This window comes from Gorilla gorilla, chromosome 5 (genome assembly GCF_029281585.2).
Source record: "Gorilla gorilla gorilla isolate KB3781 chromosome 5, NHGRI_mGorGor1-v2.1_pri, whole genome shotgun sequence".
Classification (NCBI taxonomy): domain Eukaryota; kingdom Metazoa; phylum Chordata; class Mammalia; order Primates; family Hominidae; genus Gorilla; species Gorilla gorilla.
The window spans coordinates 93,051,638-93,075,504 of NC_073229.2; the positions used below are offsets into that span (position 1 = coordinate 93,051,638).

The 23,867-nt window shown below is 34.6% G+C and overlaps 1 protein-coding gene across 2 annotated transcripts in view; it reads left to right on the forward strand.

The window, feature by feature from the left end:
- The window catches only part of ADGRB3 (adhesion G protein-coupled receptor B3), a 755,063-nt gene that overhangs the window by 297,484 nt on the left and 433,712 nt on the right, over window positions 1-23,867 (forward strand). The window contains exons 3-6 of one of the 2 annotated variants that reach the window (XM_019029897.4): window positions 1,098-1,259; window positions 8,425-8,589; window positions 21,463-21,627; window positions 22,084-22,248. In XM_019029897.4, coding sequence (XP_018885442.1) covers window positions 1,098-1,259; window positions 8,425-8,589; window positions 21,463-21,627; window positions 22,084-22,248 — 657 coding nt within the window. The remainder of the gene's footprint in view (window positions 1-1,097; window positions 1,260-8,424; window positions 8,590-21,462; window positions 21,628-22,083; window positions 22,249-23,867) is intronic. The other variant, XM_019029899.3, reaches the window with a different exon arrangement.

The window sequence follows — 23,867 nt, forward strand, 5'->3', positions numbered from 1 at the left end:
TTTGAATTCTATTCCAAAGGCAAATTATAAACAGAAACATAAAATATTGTTAAATTGCTCTTTGATCTACTAATCAGTGATACAAAGTTTTCAGAAACATTTCACCTACAAACTTTTTCAATGACTAAATGGTTAACTTAAGTAGTTAACTGCTAGCAGCTAAATGATCCAGTGTGACTTTGGAGAAAACAACTGCAAATTTTCAAATCAATTTTTAAAATTCATCCTGAACATGATGCCATGATAGAATTAGAAGTGTATTTCGTTGGTCATAGAAATGTTTGACTTTTGAGTCTCCTTGAGACATAATAAAATCAATTTGACATAGTTTTATTGAGATGCTAACTCCAAGAAAATTAATGAATTTAGACATTCATTAGCTTTTTAGAACTCCATTTTAAATAAATTTTAATTCCATATCAAATTAATGAAAATTATCAAGAAATTTTTCTTTATTTTTGAGTTAAAAAATCACTACTCTAGATCATAGATGAAATTGTTAGCAGAAGGATTTAAATAAATTACCACAAAATAAACAGCTATCATAGTATGAAAAAGTAGGAACTGCACTAGTAATAAACGATAAATATCAGTACTCAACACAATATAAATTAGATGCATCCGAGCTCCCAGGTTTCCACATCATCTAGCATTAGAAAGGGTGTTATGCAATAAAGGACTAAGGAGGAACACATCAATATATTCCTGCCGCCAAAGCCATAGAGTAAGCTTAGAAATATATTTTGCTTCCTTTTCCATCAAAATACAATGTCTTAGATTAATTTGAAGAGAATCACCTCAACAGATAGTCACATTGAAAAATGCTCATTAGTTCCTTCATAGTGTCCATGGTACAGTGTAATTTGTGAAGAGTATTTTGCTAATAAGGTTATGGCAAAACTTGGTGTTTGCATCAGCATTATATGCCTTCGTCTTTAAACTTCATTTTCTCTGAAATGTTTTCATGTACCTTTTGATGTATGGTCATATTTTTACATTTAAATTATTCTTGCATGTCATAATGTCAGTTTGGTATAATGCTTACTAGATGAATACTTAAGACAGTATTTCATGTTTATTTGTTGTCTTGCACGCAGGTGAATCTGGTGTGGAAGAGTGGTCCCAGTGGAGCACATGTTCGGTTACTTGTGGTCAAGGGTCGCAGGTGCGAACCAGAACTTGTGTATCACCTTACGGGACACACTGCAGCGGCCCATTAAGAGAATCAAGGGTTTGCAATAACACTGCCCTCTGTCCAGGTAGTGTTAGCAGCAACTACAACTGTGGATGTTATTGAATTGTGTCATGCTACGCATTTGGAACGATTTGTTATTTTCATATGAAACGGGTATAGGCATTTTGATTAGAGTGGATAAGTGTAATTATTATTCAACTGTAATATTTTAAGATGTCTGTGATTATTTCTGCTTTTAAAGCAGTCAGCAAATTAGGTAAATGACTCCCCTCTTCACTGCAAATATCAGTTTCTAATCTGTGTATCTACTTCTAATAATATTTAAGGTTCAAATATCTTTCTGTGTTTTAGATGGTGAAAATGTTCAATTGGATGCTTGAGGAAAAATGTAATCTGCCTACATACTAAAAATATAATGTATATTCACGGCTTAAGGCAGTGGTTGACATAGTCTGTCAGGCAGTCAGCAGTTTTTCTATCACTTATCTGACCCTATCAAAGAAAAGAGTGTCCCTGACCAAATAACTTTTTGGTATTTTATTTCATTAAAGTAACTTTCATCATCAGAGGTATCCACTGCTTTGTAAACTTAAATGAAACTTAATGAAAAGAGAGAGAGAGAGAGAGATCTTTAATGTTAAATGAAGTATAACAATAGCATGCCCACTTAGTGTCAGATTTTCCATGTTACATCACAATTTTGTTCTTCAGTTGATGCACGCATGCATATTATAGACATTTCTCCCTCCCAGACTACAGACTTTCATGTAAAAATAAGTAATAATAGGACTCTGGGCTTTGTTTCCAGAAGTTCAAAGCACATGATGTTGTGAGTCTCCAGATTTATCTTTTTGTCTAACCATTTATGTGGTGGATGGGTGACTATAAACATATTGACAGCTGCAGTTGACACTGGACTTGCATTCACAGCCTTTCCAGGGACCTCCAGAAGGGGATGGGTGTAAAGAAAGTGACTTGCACTGCGGCAGCCTTTCATCTGCTAGCTTGTGCTTAGAAGTTTCTCATTAAGTTCCATTTCTAGAGATGGCTGACTCCACAGTTGCTAAAAGCAAGAATAGAGAGTGGGTGGCACGGAGTAAGAACAGGAATAATGTCAGTTTTCCAGCAGAATATGCAAAGGGGTCCATCAAAAGACAGTCTGAGAGAGTTGTTAATGGGTGTAGAGTTTCAGATTTGCAAAATGAAAAAGTCTGAATATCTGTTTCACAACATTATGAATATAGGTAATACTACTAAGCTGTACACTAAAAATTGATTAGATGGTAAATTTTACATTATATGCTTTTTATCACAATAAAAAAGGACAATGTGGAGGAAATAAAAAGTAAAGAAACTGGTGGGCAGAAGGTGGAGGAATGACGCAATGAGGTGGGCGATCCCTTTAGAATAGAATTGGGAGGTAACAAAGCAGTAGATGAAGTAGAATTAAAAGCTAAGCAGGGCAGAAAACTGAAACCTATGAGGAAAGAAAGGCAGAATTAACTGGAAAAGAGTAATAATTGCCACTAAGAACAAGAAAAATCAGTGAGGCTCAGTGGAAATTAAACTAGAGCAAGAAAAAAGCATGAAGTAAAAACAAAAAAAGATTCACAAGAAAAAATATTTAAGGAGTTTGTGAAAGGGGGAAGAAGATGAAAAATATGATTAAAAACAGGATTCATAGAGCAGACAGATTCTAGGTACATTTGGCAACAGAAGAAAAACAAGTAGAAGTAAGGACCAGGGGATTCTATTTTATTTTATTTTTTAAACTGGCAGGTAACATGTATGTTTTTATCTTGTACAACATGATATTTTGAGGTATATATATATATATATATTATATATATGTTGTGAAATGGTTAAATCTAACTAATTAACAAATATATTACTGCATATAGTTATCATTTTTGTGCTAAGAACATTTAACATCCGCTCTCTTTACATTTTTTAAGAATACAATATATAGTCATTAACCATAGTCACCATGCGGTATAATAGATCTCTTGAATTTATTCCTCCTATCTAACTGTGATTACGTATCATTTGACCAACATGTTTTAGAAATGAAATCTTCATACCACAAGGATAATACTTATTTTCGTTTGGGTGTGGGTAGAGTGGGTTTTCTGGGAAGAATACTTAAAGCTGTTCTCTACTTACAGTATTGAAATAAGGAGATCCAGGATCAAGTTTTATGTCCTTGACAATGAGAAAAATGTCAATAAAGAATTATGCTGTACTTGAAATATAAATTTATCTAATCAGCCTGTGTTTGAATAGCCAAGACCCTTTCAACATACAGGGATAGTATTATAGCAAATGGATCTCCAAATGTGAGTCTGAGTGGATTGGAAAGTGTTCTCAAAAATTTTCCATTCAGAGTCTACTTCCCAGCCACTAGTTATGCACATTTATAAAGGATGACATATGAAAGTTACCTTCCTTCTACCAGAGACCACTGATTAATGCCTTCACAGAGAACATCTGTGGTGGGATCAGAGCGCTTCTCCCACACAGAACTGCCAAATCCACTTTTGCACTGTGTCTGATGTCCAGAAGGCTAATATTCCATAATTTAAAGATTTTTAAATTAAAGTTTTTCATCCCCATTTATGCCTTAGGTTGCAATTTTTTGAATTTGAAAAATCAAGTCTTGGTGATGACCTTGAGCAGTAGAATATAAATAACTCCCACATGCTTAGTGTTCCAATAGTGGAACACTAGGCATAAATGACTCAAACCTTTTGCCCTTACACCTACAGAACTGCATACCAATTACTAGCCCCTCTTCACCTTTATATGCATGAAGTCTTTTTCCTTCTAAATTTGATTAAATAGTACCATTGAGAAGAAGTTTATCTTTTAATCATTGTTTTAGTTCAGAATGTTGAAGTAAAGAAAATGAGAATTTATTTATTTTTAATTTTCCAAGCATAAAGGATAATTTAGCAAACTAAAAATATAGAATAAGTGCCCCACTATAAGAAATGGAATTTTTTCATCTGGTTATGGTATTTGTTATGAAATATTTTGTGCTCAAATGTTTTATGTTATTATTTGTTGTGCAGGTAAATATGTACTTACTTTGCCATCTAATATATCCTGAAAATAGTGACAAAAAGTGACTTTTTAAAATGTAATGTTTTAAACAATAGAAATATCTTCCTAAAATAATAAATTCCTAAGAATAAAATTAACTCAGAAATCAGTAACTGATTTGTCACATTTTGGACACTCAAATGTATTTGGCATTTAATTAATGAAAATGACACAATAAATGAACAAATTGCATATTAAAGTCACTTTCCACAAAATGCGTGGAGTTATAGAATTAGAAGTTATATTTATTTGTACTATAAAATCTAATCAATAGTGTTATAAATTAGTGACCATTCACCCATATTCAAATTTCAGAAGAAGTCTGCCTTAATTAAATTATGCGATATGTTACTTCAATATGTATCCTAAGGTATTTGACATTTAGCAGAATTTTTGCTTTGACATTGTACTCTCTTCAAAAGCCTTTATTACTCAAAGTAAAAAACAATGGACATAAACAAAGAAAATTGAGAAAAATGGAGCGCTACTTTCAATAGCACAATTTATTGCCCTAGTTGAATTTTATGGTTTATTCCAGGGCTTCTCAACCTCATTACTACTGACATTTTGACCCCAATAAGTCTTTGTTGGGGGAGTCCATCCTGTGTATTTTTTTAATGTTTAACAGCATACCTGGCCTTTACTCACTAGATGCCAGTAGCCCCCCACTTTCCCCCAAGTTGTGACAACCAAATATGTCTCTAGTCATTGCCAAATGTCACCTGGGGAACAAAACTGCCACTGGCTGAGAGCCACTGGTGTACTCTTTATGTACTTTAATCCTGTAGCAGAAGTTTCTGCAGGCTAAGGAATGCTTTTGAATTTTTTTTTTTTTTTTTTTTTTTTTTTTTTGCTAAATGTTATAGTTCTTATATTCATTTATTTCTTAAAAAATAAAACCTGGCCGGGTGCGGTGGCTCACGCCTGTAATCCCAGCACTTTGGGAGGCGGAGGCAGGAGGATCACCTGAAGTCGAGACCAGCCTGGCTAACATGGTGAAACCCCGTCTCTACTAAAAATACAAAAATTAGCCAGACGTGGTGCCGCGCGCCTGTAATCCCAGCTACTCAGGAGGCTGAGGCACGAGAATCACTTGAACCTGAGAGGCAGAGATTGCAGTGAGCCGAGATCGTGCCACTGCACTCCATCCTGGGCGAGAGTGAGACTCCGTCTCAAAATAAAATAAATAAAATAAAACCTTTCACTTATTTTATGTACAGCTCAATCTAAATCATGAGAAAATTTATATATGTTTATTTCAAAATATGGTTGAATATATTTTGTGTATGGCATATTCTTCATTTCATCTCGAGTTATCACAAAAAGACATATAATAATACAGCTAATGCCTAAGCTAAGGAGGAAAACTATAAAAATGAAGGAATTTCATTTAAATATATTGGTTTTATTAGGATCATTTTAAATGAACTAGATCATTTATAGATTCTCATGTTTTGCTGCAAAATTAAAAAATATATAACAATTTGCCATTAAAATAAAAATGTCTAATCTTTAACATTAGTCTTATGAATAGCATCTATAAACATTATGTGGTATGTGCTATAATTTTCTACTAATTCAATAGTATCTAAAATAACATTGTTAGTGATTTGAATCCTTGTCAAATGAAAAAAAATCTTTTTCAAAATGATGTGAATGAGCCGTGAACTTTTACCATGTAGCCATAAAGACTGTTAGAAAGTATTAAGTAAGATTAATTTTCTGAAGATTCCAGTTTCATAATTTAATTAAGCCATCAAGGTTAATCAACATTTTTTGAGATTCATGGAGGAAAATATGCCAACTTAGCATCTTCCTTTTTTTCTGGGATTGTGGAATATACAACAGTATGATTTGACAGAAAAAAAATGAGCAGAAGCAGCGATATGAATTTTACATAGCATCATTAACTTTTTATATAGGAGGAGAAAATAGGAGAAAAGGTTTTTAAAATAGGAGGAGAAAAGGTTTTTAAAATAGGAGGAGAAAAAGTTTTTAAAATTGGAGGAGAAAAGGTTGTTTTAGGAGAAATATTGGTAATTTGAAATAAATGCAATAGTTTATAAAAATATTCATTTAATATGCCAAAATATATTAATGTAAGTACTTTTAAACTATTTTGCCATAATTGATCATATATACACATATGAATATTTATATATGTGGGTAGTATATGCATCTTTTATATATATTTAGTTTTATTAGAGCTAAATGTAGACTTACTTTTATATATATATCAATGGATATAAATTGGCTTTTGTTTTCCCAAAATTTTATGGGAAAAAAGTAAAACATCATATTTTTTGTCACCCTCTTTTTTTTTCCTACATATTATTTTAAAACTATATTTCCCAACAAGGTTCTCAGAATCTTAAAGAGATTTACATTGAATATTTCTATTGGCTGTTTTTTCAATATTTAAACATCCTATCACAACTAATTTAGGCAAATAAATAACACCAATAGAAAGGGATGGGGTATCTCACAATTAAGGTATACTATGTGTGTTTCTAAAGTAACAGCTTGGTAAGCATACATATGAAGAAAATTCTAGATGTATTATATTTACTTGCATATTTCATCTGCCACTTTTTATGAACCTGTGCTTACCCTTACCAATGTTAAAGAAAAAAATGAACTTTTTGGGGAGTCATTTTCCTCTATAAATTTCTACTCTCCTTAATCATATCTGTGGGTGTCATATCAAACATCTGGCCTTTTGAACTTCTAAGAGTATAGCAAGACTAGAGGTCCAACATCAAGACAGGAGCTTTTGAACAAAAAAGCACATTTTTTTCTCATTCCTTTTTATTGATGTTGTCTATTAGGGTGCTATTATGTATTGTCTCAAGTATTAAGAATTAGGATGAGAGTGGTGATTTGACCATGCAGGGAAGGGATCAAACACTGAATATTTTTTTTTTGGAAGATGGAGTCTTGCTGTGTTGCCCAGGCTGGAGTGCAGTGGCATGATCTCACTTCACTGCAACCCCCACCTTCCAGATTCAAGTGATTCTCCTGCCTCAGCCTCCTGAGCAGCTGGGACTACAGGCACACAACACCATGCCCAGCTAATTTTTGTAGCTTTAGTAGAGACGGTGTTTCACTATGTTGGCCAGGCTGGCCTTGAACTCCTTGACTTCAGGTGATCTGCCCATCTTGGCCTCTGAAAGCACTGGGATTACATGCATGAGCCACCACGCCCAGCCTAAATACTGAATCTTGATGGTCTTTTGCAAAATATAACAATATTTATTCACAGTGGTTATTCTGAAAGAACACAAATTATGTTATTTAAGATCAATTGTGAATTCATTGTAGTAGTATGTTTGAAGAATTGATATATTCATATTTATGTTAAGCATAATTATTTTCTTTAGAAATTTATATAAATTAGTTAGATTTCCAGTTCTATCAAGTTGTTAGAGGAGGAAAAGCATCTTCTGGTTTCATAGTCATTAGAAAGAGATTATCGTATTTTCCATTCATTTTGAAACAGGGCAAAGAGGAATATTTTATGTGAGTAGACACTCTGTTTGAAATTCTTTTTATTCAAAATATGGTAACTTTAAACCCACATTTTTAAATGGCAAAAAATCTACTTTCTAAAATGTGATGTTAAAAGTTGATATGCACTCTCAATTTTCAGATTTTTTAAAATTTTCTAATATAATAGAAGTCATTAATCCCAAAATTTTATAAATGTTAGGAGAATTATGTTGGGCCTTGGCTATCTAAATAAAAACTGAACTCTAGGAGATTATCTCTGTTATAAGAGATTTAGTTTTCTATATTACTATTTGATATTACTTCAACTTAAAAATAATTTGTGACTGTTTTACCATAAGGGAGAGAGGTGCATTTCCATTAAACACAAGGAAAGGTTTAAAATTTATGACATGAATTACTGTTCAAATGCAGAAAAAAGCACATGCAATTTTTCATTATTTTAACGAATTTTTAAATTAATAATTATATTTTATAAAAATAAGAATGTTATCTCAACTGAGTTTTAAAATATCTTTACATTTGTCTATTTAATGAGTTTTGCTTTTTAATTATAAAGAAAATGATCTTTGATTTTACTGCTCTGCTTTTGTTGTTGAAGCTTCTTTGCTTTATTACAGTACACGGAGTATGGGAGGAATGGTCACCATGGAGTTTATGTTCATTTACATGTGGTCGAGGCCAAAGAACAAGAACAAGGTCATGCACACCTCCTCAGTATGGAGGAAGGCCGTGTGAAGGACCTGAAACACATCATAAGCCTTGTAATATTGCTCTTTGCCCAGGTGAGCCTATTCTGCATTTGGTTATGTTTGCATTATGTGCTTTTTATATGATTCCTAGTGTACACAAGAAATATTAAGAGTACAACCTTCATTCAGTCACGTTGGGAAATGTGTCCTTTTCATTGTATCTTGCCTAAAACTGGGTACTTTTCTTGATTCTATCATATGTAGTATTGTAGAATATGTCCTTTAGTGTCAATCAACATTTACCTTTATTATATTTCTACAAATGTGTATATTAATATTTTCCACTAAGATTTTTATCTGCACTTGCTTTTTCCTTCTGGGAAAATTACAAGGAATCCTAAAGACTTGAGATTAATTATTGCCTTCACACTGGAACTAGAGAGATCTGATTTAGAGCCAGTTCTTCCTATGTTATTCTCTTACACTTATTCAATTAGGGAGTGGCAATGTACCACTGACCATGTGCTAGGGAATCAGACTTTCTAGATCTCTTGCTGGATGCATAAAATGGCTAAATTATAAACAATTTACAATCTTTATGGGATTATGAAGTCTATACAGTCTGTTCTTAGAGTGTATTTATGTTATCTTAAATTTTTAATTTTAAATTTAAATTTTTAAATTTTTCTTTCCTTTAAAATGTTTCTATTCTATTTTATCTATCCTTGATAATTAATTTCACCCATTATGCTAGAGGGAAGCCTTCACAATGCTGTCATTTAGTTTATTCAAACATCAAACAAATTCCTCCAAAATAAATAAGAATAATGTCCAGCTTCAAAGGACTTACAAGTTATAGAAGAAAATACACACACATAGATGATATAATCTCTCAGGGTTAGCAAAGACACATTTTAAAGAAAGAGATAGACATGAATGGAGAATTGCAAAGGCTAAGATGGCAAAGATCAATATAAGTAATTGCTCTCTTCTTGGGGAGATTTTCTCATTAGCCCATTTTGTCACATATTCTGCATGCAAGCAACATAGCTGGGATCCCAGTACTGTTGTCCTCCAAACATATCCTGAAACTCACCCTCAGTCCCACTGACCCTTTAAATACCCCCAAGTTAATGTCCTGAACTATGAAGCAATGCTTCAAAGTCCTTCTGGAAGTTTTAAATATATAAAACGTGAAGAATATGAAAAACAATCCAATGTGTAGATATGCAAAAGTCATCTAACAAACTTAATTGTTCCCTTCAGAGAAGGACTACTAGGTTCCTGTACTTAATGACTAGAATTAAAGATGAAGGCAAATAATTATAATTACATTATTTTACTGACTAATATAAATATTTCCTAAAATTTTATGAATTCTGTGAATTATGAATGTAACTTATGAGTTAATATTCATACAATTATGAATATTAGACGGTCAAAACCATGATTACTTATTTGTTAACCAGTACTAGAAAATCTATTTATGAGATCAGTAACATTCTGTCTTATTTCTCTCTCTTTAAACACACAGGCAGGCAGACACACACATATGTAGTGATGCCTTGTGCTTTCAACAAAGATTTGGAAAAATTTATACTTTTTAAATTTTTTAAATTTTTTTTCAATGCTGAGCTGTAACATTTACATAGAATCAAATATAGTTTACTCTTATTTGTCCATGAAGTGCAAAGAAATAGACAATATGGAGAAATAAAAGACAAGAACTAACTATAGAAACTTTTTAAATACTTTTTTGTTACTTCTTTTATGTCAGCTGGACTTCATAAATACAAACATAAAAATGGCATTGATTAGTTAAAATATTGTGAACCAAGTTTCTCATAGTCTACTTTCCATTAACTTTTCTAGGAGCAAAATCCTTAGATATCAGTAGAGAGGCTATGTTACAGTTCAGATGTGAAAACTCATTTTCTTAAGTTGATATGGTTGTGGAACTTTATCACTCAAGTAGTAACACAAGTTTTTAAGCTACTTGGATATTAGTGGTATTATCTTATCATTGGAAGCACTCTAAGTCCAATAAAATCAGATGGCTTTCTTTCATGTAGGTCTTTTGTTTTTGTGCATTATGACTATATTATTTGTAAATGTAGCCTAGCTCATAGTCTCTCATAAGTGAACATATGGGCATATCCTTGAGTACTTAAACGTATCGTGTGCCATTTCTGACTTCCGTTGTTTTCATTCTTGAGTTTAGTTGCATCATAAAAGATGTAGAATTCTTATCACATTGTATCCCTATGAACTTAGTATCTGAAAGTGAACTATAATAACTAGGATTTTTTTAAGTTTCCAGGTTGTGCCAAAAAAATCGACATTACGATTTTAAAATATGTAGGTTTATTTGGTGGAAACATTTGAAATTCTCTTTAGAACTCATCATCTTATAGCTGAACTCAGGCACCTTCACTGGGTATGAAAGCATCATCAACTATCAATGAGATGTAAGGCACTGCTGAGAAGTGTATATAGTCCCTGATTTCAAAAGTTTTCCTTTCCATTCAGAAGATTCAGACATAAGCATATGCAAAGTTGAACGCACTTCTGAAAACCTCATATAAATACGCTAGCTTCAATGAAAGATGGTAACTTGAGGATTCAGTGGTTTCAGGCAACATTTTTTCTAACCATCTTACATGATATCCCTAAGCTATCATATTAAAGAATAAAGCTATGATAGGTACATCAGCAGTGAAGAATGTAGATCAGGACCTGCACTAGAGTGTGGACAAGAGGAGGGCAGAAGAAACATGTAAAACCACAAACTGTGTCTCCCACTACTCACTACTTTTGCAGGATTTGACGGGGTGGGCTGTGGTAATAATGGGCAGTGACATTTTTGTGTGGGATAATGTTAAAGCGTTATAGTCGTAAAGCTTCCTGCTTTTAAGAAACTGCATGAAACCACTCTAGCGAAATAGACACTATGTAGGAATGACATGCATTGTTTGTACCAAACAATGAAATACTTCTATGTATTCAGAGTTTGATATATACCTATAAGTAGATAATATGCTATCAGATTCCTTGCTGAGTCAATGCACAACTTCCTCCCACTTCTTTTGAGGTGAGAGAAAACCATTGCCTGGGATCCATATAAGGAGGAAGGAAAATGAAGATATAGTATTTCCTAGTGTGAGTTGTTAGTTACTAATTTGCATCCCCTGTCTGAGAACAGGGGGCTGATACTAATGAAGCAAGACAGGCAAGAGGCATAGAGCAACAAAAGGAATTTCCTGGCTCATAAACATAACGTGATCTATTCCTTCTTTTGTAATCTATACTAATAATTAAAATATTATGGAAAGGTGCATGTTTGTGTGTGTATGTGTGTGTTCAGTGGTCTTTGTGGTCTGTTTTACTTATCTCACCAAAGTTCTGGTGGTCCAAACTATGTTTTCTATTTTCTCTAAATTTTCATTGTAGTCATTAATTGATAATTGACTTCTTAATGGTCAATTCTCAATTAATAATTTACATATTTGAGGATAAATAAATTTTCTTTTATTTCCTGTTTCTCTCTCCATGCAACTCTATATATACCTGGTGGAAACAAGAAAAATTACTATTAAGTGGACTTTCTTGACATGAACATATCCAAATTTCTAATATCCCAAAATTTAAAGGACATTTTCTATGTCTGTTTCATAATACATTGATATGATGGAGGAAAGTGATCTTGGACTTTTGCAAGAGAACACATATTTAAATTTAGATTTTTACCTTTTAATATAATTGTGTCACTCATCTAATCTTCAGTTTATTCATCTGTAAAATGGGGACAGTAGTAATACCCACTTCATAGGACGGGTATTACTATTGTAATGCTATTGTAATACTATTGTAATGGGGTGGACTTTGTGAGATGCTGTAAAGTAGAGAACCTGATAGGGAGCAAATACTGTGAAAGTATTAGTAGTAGTATGTTAACGCCCTTCAACCAAAGTTCATCAGAATCACACCTGTAGCTGACCTAGCTGAATTTGTTACTCTTGAGAGTGAGGGGAAACTAACATAGGGAACTGTGGGGATCTCAGCAATGGAGTGTTTGAATTACTTAAGGGATTTGAGCTTGTGTTAAGTGATTTGGCAGAGGGTTTAATGAAGCGAGCGGCCTTTGTTCTGAACCGGATGCTGTTCGGAAGGTGTGACAATTCTATGGTTGGATAATAAACCTTAATAAATCATCTAGGTGAAGGGAAGACCAGCCATAATTGGTAAAGAAATAGCAGTCACTCATATTAGCTGAGAAAGAAGAATATTTGGTACTTTGTGAGTTGCACTGTGACCTTGTTTTTGTCTTTTAAGTGTCATCGTATGCTACTGATGTTTTCTGATATGGTTTAGGTCTAACTAGAGATAACAGTTTTTCTGTGAGCATCAGGCAAGCTGCTAATTAGGTCTAGCTGTAAGTGTCTTTTTATGGTGATTCCCCCTCTACGGCGATTTGATCACTTTAGAACCCTCTGTCCTTAATGGTCTTGATTTTTATTAATATTTAACAGGAGAAAAGTGTCGCACGTAATGGAAAGTTGCATTTTCCAGTATGACTGCCATTAAAATTATATAGATATATATACCCAAAATAAAATTTATATAACCATTTCCAAAATTAAACACTTCGAGGAACATAAAAAGCTTAAGATCTTAGTTAAAATCCTGAAGTTTTATGCTAATTTTCTTTATAGCTTTTTACTTTATAGTAATATTTTCCCCTAGTCGGTAGTTGAATATTAGAGGAGCTAATGATTTAAGTTTAGTTCTTACTGTTTTCAGTGTGGACACTTCTCAATCTGATATGTTTCCATGCAGTAGAGTATAAATAATATAGGGGACAAGGATAAATAGTAATTGGGTGACAGATTAAAGACTAAAATACATGAAAGTTCTATTGGTAAATAAGTCTTCATTTGTATACTGACATATATATATAAATGGATTTAATTATATGATTCAGTAGGAAAAAGAGTGGTCTGTTATTCAGAAGATATGGATTAAAGTTCAGTCACAATCCTTAATTAAAATATTTACTTGGGCAATTTATATACTCTATTTTCCAATTTCCTTTTTTATGGAATGGAGTCAGTATTAATTACCCCTCTATATTACAGGATTGACATATTATTATAATTAGGTAGAAATACTTTGAATAGTAAAAAATCGATGTAGAGGATTTTTTAATGATTTATATAAATATATTACTTTAAAATTAAGAGATTTTGGAAGAAATAGGTCAAATAAACTAGGAGTATTATGATAATTATTGAGCTCTACTGTCTTAGTCATAGACTCGAAGGGATTCTTCTCCCAGGTTTTTGCTAGGAAGAAATACTCTCATACAAGCTGTGTCAGTCTGTTTGGCTGAAAAGTGTCACACCCGTGAAGCTGCATTTGAGAAATGCTTTCCTGGGAGCCCAAACCCTGCCAGAGGGATGCTGCCATGTTGCAGATTCCAGATATATTTCCTACTCTTACAAACTCTAAGAAGAGAGAAAGAATCACCTAAGAGTAGGGCCTCATAAACAGGTAGACCCAAATATTTCTGTTATATAGAGCGAGAGGCTTCAGTCTGCTATGAACCTAAAATTTTGGTCTACAGCATCTATGGGAGGATGCCCTGCTCTCAGTCTCTCTGCAGGGTGCCCTTCTGGTGAAGACAGTGAATGGAAAGATTCTCAACATTTGCTGGAACTTGGTTCAAAGGTCCCTGATTGTGTTTGCATGAGGTTGTTATAATTTGTAACTCAAATACTGCCTCATTAACCTGTTCTTTAATTGATATGGATTTTATCTTCTTAGCCTTCTAGCCTGTTGTATGACAATTATATTTGTTTTGTGTCATTTTAGATTTTGGGCATTATTCCAGTGCTTTTTCAGTTCTTAGCTTAAAAGATTTTTAAATTAATTGTGTCTTTATTAATCTTGGCTTGCTTTCTTTTACCATTTAATATTTTTTCTCATTCAAACTTCAACTTATCAACTTTTTTATCCTTCTTAGCCTTACCATTATCATTTGTTTATATTTTAATTCTAATTTTTAAAAATGATGTTGCATTTTTATTTTCCTCCTATGTAGTTTAGTATAAAATGGCAAATGGAAGACAGATTTTTGCTTCTCAACATATGCCCAAAGCAAGAGGTTGTACTCTGTTTTTTTAGAGACAGGGTCTTACTCTGTTACCCAGGCTGGAGTGCAGTGGCATGATTTTATCTTATTGTACCTGGGAATCCTGGGCGCAAGCATCCTCCCACCTCAGCCTCTTGAGTAGCTGAGACTACAGGTGCGCAATACCATACCCAACTAACTTTATTTTTTATTTTTGTAGCAACACGGTCCCACTGTATTTCCCAAGCTGATCTTAAACTTATACCTCAAGCAGTCCTTCCATCTCAGCCTCTCAAAGCTCTGGGACAACAGGCATGACTTACTATGCTGGGCAGAAGTTGGACGCTTGTACATTTCAGTCTCGTGTCCCGAAAGAGTCTTCACAGATCTCTGGGTAACTCCCAACTCAATACAAATCTGAACTCTCCAACTTTGCCATCACAAAATGAAATAACTTTAAAGCCGGTATCCAAAATTTTTCTCCCCCTTAGTTCTTTCCTACCTATGACTTAATCAATCAAGAATATTCAACCCAGAACAGTTGCTGAAATGTTAGTTTTATTATCCGAAATATTCACAACATAATCTAATTTGTGGTTCTTTTTAGCTAACCTATTCTAAGTTGCCAACATTTACTGGTCAGGATGTAAAAGCAGACTGAAAACAATATATTTATTAAAATGTATTATAGAATTTAATTTGGCCCTTGTACAAAGAATGCAATTTTGTCTTCAAAGTGAGCCCAACTGCAACTCCATATGTATGGTGGGAGGAGGTTCATATAACAAAGTAGACCCCAGGAACCTAGCAATTTAGTCTTTGCAGTTTTAACTCTTCCAGTTTCAGAAAATCTGGTAATTTGTCACACTGCTGAAGTGAAACTTTAATTGTCCCCAGTATGACACTGGTATATAAGGAAGCGTGTTACAGGATGGTAAGGCAGGCTGATCTCTCAGCATTCTCCCAGCTTCAAAACACAGCCTTATTATTCTTGATTCTTAGTCACTTTTGTAGAATGGCTCAGAAAGCAATAGACTTTTGGAGTTTTTAAATTGAAAACTAACATTAAGAAAAAAGAATCCAACTGCAAGTGCTTCTGATGAGAAAGAAGAGAAATTGAAACAGCCTAAGAAAGTGTTGATTCTGACCTGGCTACATATGAGAGAAGAAATTATGTATTCTAGTTCAGTGTTTATTAAATGGTGTTCTATGAATTAAAAAAGAAGTTAGGTATTACATTTCAATTAAATTTGAGAAGTAAATTTTTAAACAAAGGTTATTTATTGCAGTACTCGCTGCTTTGTGTCTAAAATGGCATTCCAAATTTAACCTCAAAAAGACAGAAATTTTGATTTAAGGGCTATAGACACCCAGATTGTTGAACACTAGTCTAACCCAGTTCAATAAAATGATCAACCCTTTACCTATTTGATTAAGCCAAAATCCTTAAAGTCAACCTTAATTTTCTATTTTTCTGCACCCTACCACAAACCTGCCAGCTCTACATCCAGAAAGCATTGTAAATTCATCCATGTTTTTTCTATGCCCACTGATGCCACCATAATTCAAGCCACCATCAGCTCTCTCTGGACTACATACAGTATAGTCCTCCAATATTTCACAGTACGCATTCTTGCCCCTGTACCATCCGTTCTACACAAAACCACAATATTAGGTTTTAAAATGTAAATTCTATCTTATCACTTCTTTACTTTAAAATCTTTTCATACTTTGCATCTTCCCTGGTCGCATGGCCTGTAGGGCCCTATAAGATCTGGCTTCTGCACAGCATCTGAACCCATCTCTTTCCACCTCTCCTTTTCCAGGATCACCACAAGCCCCAGCCTTCTCTCTGTTCCTGAACACAGATCTTCACATGCCAACAGATATTTTACATGTAAAATATTTTTTAGTGCCAAAAATGAGACATTGTTTAATTTTTAATTTTTCTTTTCAGTGATATTCTGGATTTTTAAAAAATTATTAGTGAATTTATTTTACAGTCCTCAGCCCCATAACATTTCTGGAAACACTAATGTCATTTTATTGAATAAGAAAAAAATGGAGGTCAGGGAGGCTTTGGGGAGGTGGAAATTAAGAGTTGGCTTTGTCCAGTGATTCAGACTCAGCTCTAATATCGTCGTCTCCTGAGACTGCCTGAGCACTCCCTATCACATCGCCCTCTTTATCACGTTGTCTTCATAACACCTCTAGTGAAACGCTCTGGTTTATTCATTTACTTGTTTATCATCTGCCCCCACTACAGCCCCCAGACTACATGTTCATAAGAGCAGAGCTCAGCCAGTCCTTATCACCACAGCTCCCCCGTGGTGCAGTTGAGCAATGCCAATCACAGACTAAATTCTCTATAAATCTTTACTCCTGTGTGTGTTACGAGACTCCAGGAGGGATTGTGGAGTGTTTACGTTTTCCCAGCTTACCAGGGAACTCTTTTCTGACAGAATGCTGAGATGTGAATCAGTTTTCAACAGAAACACAGTTTCAGAAAGAAAGCTTTGAGGTAGTTTTAAATTCGTAGGTTTGCAATGACCCTGAGAGGTCCCTCTTACAAATATTGGAAGTAAGCCATACAGAAGGAGCAGGCATTGAGTGGGGAGAGACATTGATTGTCTCTACTACCTCGCTGCTGAGCCCGGTAAAAAGTCAAGCCTGCATGCAGGGTTGAAGGAGAAGCAGCTTCCTCACCACTTTAGCTCCCCAGTTAAGCATCAGATAACAAGAAAAAAGCTGTTCCTTCACATCTTGGAGAACCTAGATGAGTGGTTATAAAAAAAGAAATAGAGATATATAATATGATAAATTGTTTTTATTGTTACATTTCTCTACATTTATCCCTAAAAGATAATGCACACATTCTATCTGGAAATGCTTAAATATCCAAAACAGAACTCTTAATTTCTACCCCCCCAAAGCCTCCCTGTTCTCTATTTTTTTCTCATTCAGCAAAATGACACTAGTGTTTCTAGAAGTGTTATGGGGCTGCGGCCCATAAAACAAATCCATTAATAATTTTTTTAATCCAGAATATCACTGAAAAGAAAAACTTAAAAATAAAACAATGTCTCATATTTGACACTAAAAGTTATATATATACATAAAATGTCTGTTGTCTGTATATATGTATGTGTGTGTATATATTACATGTGTGTTTATATATATATAGTCTGTTGTCTAGTTTTTTATGTTAAATTTATATATTCATCTCCTACCTGACTTTTCAATTATCTATTTTCTCAATGATTTGGACTTGACACACTAAAGAAATATTAGGCCTTTCCTCTTTTGTTTTTTTATATCCAATGAATTATTTTGTCAAGCCAATTCCTTCATAATAGTGCAATTACACCAACATGGCACACATATACATATGTAACAAACCTGCACGTTGTGCACATACACTCTAGAACTTAAAGTATAATTAAAAAAATTTAAAAAGCTTGCAAAAAAAAGTGCAATTAATTTTCAAAGAGGATCTTTTGGTTCTCAGTGTAAAATAAAATCGCAAAAAATGCCCACTTGATGTATCTTCAATTTTATTATTTTTTCTGTTACTGACTTTGTGAACAAAACTGACCCCATCTAAAATACATGTTTTGTTGATGTTTATGGTAGCGTTGAACCTCAAATTGCTCCTCAGATTTCTAATATTAACTCACTCTTAAGCTTTAACATTAACACAGAATATGTACATGGTCAGAAAGGATTGAACAACTGTAACTACAAATATATGAATTTAAAGTCTCAAAACATTTTATTATTATTGATGCAGTCTTATTTCAGTAAAAGCCTGATGAGCAAAACACTTCACAAATAGATGTTCTCTTTCTTCCTAATATCATCTCAGCAAGGTCCTTCCTAATTCTTCATAGAAATACAATCCCCTGCCAAATTATCTTCTCTCTGATTTCGACATTTGACTTGCACATTCTAGATGCCACATCTTTGCTAGACACTCTTATTCTCTCTTTGCCAGAAAACATATAACTATTGCATTCATAATAAATCATACTCAAAATTTACCTTAAAGCAGAATACTTAAGGACATCACATAGTCCTTTATTCTAGTCACTCAGCACTAAGATTAGCTTAGCAGCACCTAATTCACCTTTGTTAATGTGCTGCTTTCTTTCTGAATGTTCTCAATAATGTGCATAACTGTACATCCTTTTGCCAAATAGATTGTAAGGTGTAGGGCATGAATCTCTTTTTATAAACCCTTCTCAGAATGCTTAGGATGGTGAGGCTTCATACTGCAAGCTCAATAAATGTTATCTTTGAAGAGAAAAATTCTGAAATGAAAAATGCACTCACGTTTAAAGCCAAAATAGAGGGGAAATAGATAATTTATAATATCCTATTGCTTCACTAGAATTTTCTTTTTAGTCTGGAAAATAGACTACATAACCAATATGATTGTATCAGGCACTTTTAATAAAGTGAGATGCTAAAATTACATTAATGGAATGATTAAATTGGCATTTTGTGATTTTTAATCTCATAAAGGGTTTATTAAGTACAGCTGGATACCTGTTAAACAATCTCTTTTTAATACCTACATGTAAGGCTTGAAGTTAGATTGAAAGTACTTATTATATTCTGCCAGGCTTTCTTGTTTATTTGGATGGATTTTCATAGCACCATTAGCTTATTTTGAAACTTTAGATTTGTGATGAATTCTCTTTCACCTGTGATCAAATTGACTAAGAACAATGAACTGATCTTGGAAAAAAGTAGACATCCACAGACTAATGCATTTATAACATTTACATGCTAGTTTGCACATTCTAATCTGGAAAGTATTTTTGGTTAAATCCTTTGCTTATTTCTATTTTGTGGCATATGGGATTCTGCCTTTGTCAATGCTGACTTTGTCTAAATTGTCCATAACTCACCACTCTATGTCTATTATAATTACATCCCCAGTAGATGCAGTATGTCCTCTGAAAGCCTAAATACTTCATGTTTCATGTTAAGATGGTATTGTCTTTAAACATTTATTTATTTATTTATTCATTTGCATGCAGAATGTCCTAAATTATAAAATTTTTGAGGTTAGGATTTATATTCTTTTATTTCTGTGTATCTTGTTAACACCTATCACAGTGTCTGATGACTAATAGATTCTCAAAATTATTTGAATGAATGAATACATGAATCTCAATTTGAATCTCCCAAAGATAAATCAAGCTGAACAGTCTATATTACATTCCAGTCATCAGAAAACAGCCATCTAAGAGTCACCTGGATCCTCTCTTCGCTTCAGCTCCCATGGCCAGTTCTTCAGTTTCTTCTTACCACCCGTTCCTAGTAACTTTCTAATCTCTCCAAGACACTGCATCTGCACTGCCTCATCATCACAGCTCAGATCCTTCCCAACTTCTGTAATTTGTTCTCCATCCTACACTAGATCTGATCATAGTATTATGGTATTATGTATTATTTAAATCGTTCAATGGCTTCTTTTTTTTTTTTTTTTTTTTTTTTTTTGAGACGGAGTCTTGCTCTGTCCCCCAGGCTGGAGTGCAGTGACATAATCTTGGCTCACTGCAAGCTCCGCCTCCCGGGTTCACGCCATTCTCCTGCCTCAGCCTCCCGGAGTAGCTGGGACTACAGGCGCCCGCCACCACGCCCGGCTAATTTTTTTGTATTTTTAGTAGAGACGGGGTTTCACCGTGTTAGCCAGAATGGTCTCGATCTCCTGACCTTTTGATCCACCTGCCTCAGCCTCCCAAAGTGCTGCGATTGCAGGCGTGTTCAATGGCTTCTTAAACACCTGAGAATAATATCCAAAATCCTTAACACAGCTGATGAAAGTTTTTCATAATCTAGCCTCTCTCTTTTTTAAAACTTCTGCAATCTCTCCTCACTCAGCACTCCAGATGCCTTTCACAATGACCTTCATCCGGTTCCTGGAAATGCCCATGATTCTTCTTCCAAAGATCTTTGTATATTCCTCTGCATGGAACATACCTTTATCCTAAGTATTTTCTCTTTATCCTTCAAGGCTTGCCTGAAGCCTCAGTTTGTCAAGAAAGACTCTCTGGACCTTCCGAAGTCTTATCTCACAATGTCCTGAAACTATCCTTTGCAACACTGCCATGTAATTGATTTATCTAGCATGTAATTCATGGTTTATTTCTAGGGGTTCTTTCTCTAAAATATGAGCTCGATAAGGTCTTGCTCAGTATTTAGTTTGTTCACTGTTTTATGTACCCCATCTCCTAGCACAATGTATTGCATCTTGAGTGATCAATAAATATTTTTGAAGAAATAAGTGAATCAAAAGATATACTGGAGGCCAGGCATAGTGGCTTACGCCTGTAATCCCAGCACTTTGGGAGGCCAAGGCAGGTGGATCACCTAAGGTTAGGAGTTTGAGACCAGCCTGACCAACAGGGTAAAACCCTGTCTCTACTAAAAATACAAAAATTATTTTGGGGTGTGGTGGCAGGCACCTGTAATTCCAACTACTCAGGAGGCTGAGGCAAGAGAACTGCTTGAACCTGGGAGGCAGAGGTTGTAGTCAGCTGGGATCATGCCATTACACTCCAGCCTGGACAACAGAGCAAGACTCCATCTCCAAATGAAAAAAAAAAAAAAGATATGCTGGATATATAAAATAAAATAAAAGTGGGAAAATAAGGTAATAATATTTGGGGAGTTAATAAAATCTCATGCTGGTGTGACCTTCCATTGTATTCATTCATAGTCCATTGATTGGGGTTCATCTTCAAGGGTGGTTTTACCAGGTACTTTCTGTACAGCCTGTCCTATTGGAAGATATCCTCATGCTGTCTCTTTTTCTGCTTTGGTAGTTGATGGACAGTGGCAAGAGTGGAGTTCGTGGAGCCAGTGCTCAGTAACGTGCTCGAATGGGACTCAGCAGAGAAGCCGGCAGTGCACTGCAGCTGCCCATGGAGGCTCCGAATGCAGAGGGCCATGGGCAGAAAGCAGAGAGTGCTATAACCCTGAATGTACAGGTAGGGCTTGATTCCTGCATATCATGGGCACTCGTACCATGTAAAAGGCACATTATAAAATGTGTCAGAACTATGCCAGAGGGTCATGAAAGAAGATAATCATTATATGTGTGTGTGTGTGTGTGTGTGTGTGTGTGTGTATACATGTATTTATTAATGAAGCCGATTATACCAGAATTTATTCTAATGTATGCCATGCTAATAAAGTAATAAAATTCAGGAGATGAACTACGAATACATTTGAGGAAGTTTAGCACTGAGCTTGCACTTTTTACACTTTTTTACACTGTTCTTCGCAATGCTCTATATTTGACCTGTAAGTTAAATATTTGAATAAGGTTTATTCACAGTAGTAGATTAACAAAAATGGAAGGGGTAGTAACATTCTCAGATTTTAAAATTTTTAAAGGAGTGTGTGGTAGATGACTGACATTGACCATGAAACATTTCTTTCAGCCAATGGTCAGTGGAATCAGTGGGGTCATTGGAGTGGTTGTTCCAAGTCCTGTGATGGCGGCTGGGAAAGGCGAATAAGGACCTGTCAGGGTGCAGTGATAACAGGGCAGCAATGTGAAGGAACGGGCGAGGAAGTGAGAAGATGCAGTGAGCAGCGATGCCCTGGTGAGAATGAACCCAAATTATCCCAAAAGAAACATTTCGTAACGTGAAAAAAAAAAGATTTAAAAATATTGTCATTGGTTAAGGGTCATATTCCTCAACTAAAGAACTACTAATGATAGGTGGCAATTTACTTGTTTCTGTACTATGTGGGGCATCCCCTGTTTATGTATCATAGAATCATTCCATGTGAAATATTTGTTTGTGGAGAATACAAAACAAGCTGCCTTAGGATATATATACTGGAAATGTAAAGACATAAGAAATGAATGAGAAGATAAAGAAGTGTCGCTGACATTCAGATGCTTTTAAGTTCTGTTGCTAATTACTCTGACCTTGATGTGTGACCTTGATTATCTACATTTACTTGCCTTTGCTCCATTTTTCATTGGCAAAGGAAATTCCTGTGAGGAATGCATTTTAAAATGAAAGTATAAAGTCTTAATTGCTAATGAAAAAATGAAAGTCCTGCTACATTAAAAGATTTTACATATAAACAGAGAAAATAATGAAAGGTCAGAAACTGCCCAGATTATACAGCACATATTTTACAGGATCATTTAGAACAAAAACTCCTTCCTAATCATGTGTACCTTCCATTAATATATTATTGACACACTGAGGACTCAATAAGTAAGTGAAAGTCAGGATTTTAGAATGAGATCCTAAGAAAAATATTATAAGTATACTAAAGATGTGATAGGACAGAATTTTAAAATTTGACAATATAGTGCCAACGTGCTGAACCTAGAGAATTTGAAGACCCACTTAGAGTCCTGTTGCTGCTAGTAACTCTGTGAGCAAGCTGACTGATCTCTCTGGCTGTCTGATTCCTGGGGGTACAGTGAGTACAGCTGGTTGTGAGATCTTTGAGGTTCCTTTTCAGTTCAGAATGCTACGAATTTCTGCCTTTATCTCACATGATTGTTTCAACTTAGAAAAACCAAGGTATTCTAAGAGCTATCCAGGAGTCAAAGCTTTGTATTTTTCCAAAGTTAGTATTATAAAGACTTCTCACAGTACAACACTAAGAATAACAACAGAACTGGATTTTAAGAGTAACAATATGTCAGTTGGAGTTTTGTGGGGGCTTAAAAAAGATCAAAAATTAGGGCCAGGCATGTTGGCTCATACCTGTAATCCCAGCACTTTGGGAGGCTGAGGCAGATAAATCACCTGAGGTCAGGAGTTTGAGACCAGCCTGGCCAACGTGGCGAAACCCCGTCTCTACTAAAAATACAAAAATTAGCCGGCCGTGGTGGCATGCACCTGTAATCCCAGCTACGCAGGAGGCTGAGGAAGGAGAATAGCTTGAACCCAAGAGGTGGAGGTTGCAGTTAGCCGAGATTGCACCACTGCACTGCAGCCTGCGTGACAGAGCAAGACTCCGTCTCGAAAAAAAAAAAATCTAAAATTAGTTTTGTTAATTCTTAACGCCATATGAATTCAATATGATAAAAAGTAACCAGCATGCAGGGTTGTTAAGAGGATGATACCTATTCAGATTACCACTGTGAAATTCTTCCAGTGCTGCGTAAGAAGAATTAAGATGTATTAAACAAAAACATTTATTTTGCCTAGGGAGAAATTTCACAGAATAGTAAGCATAATTAAATCAACCC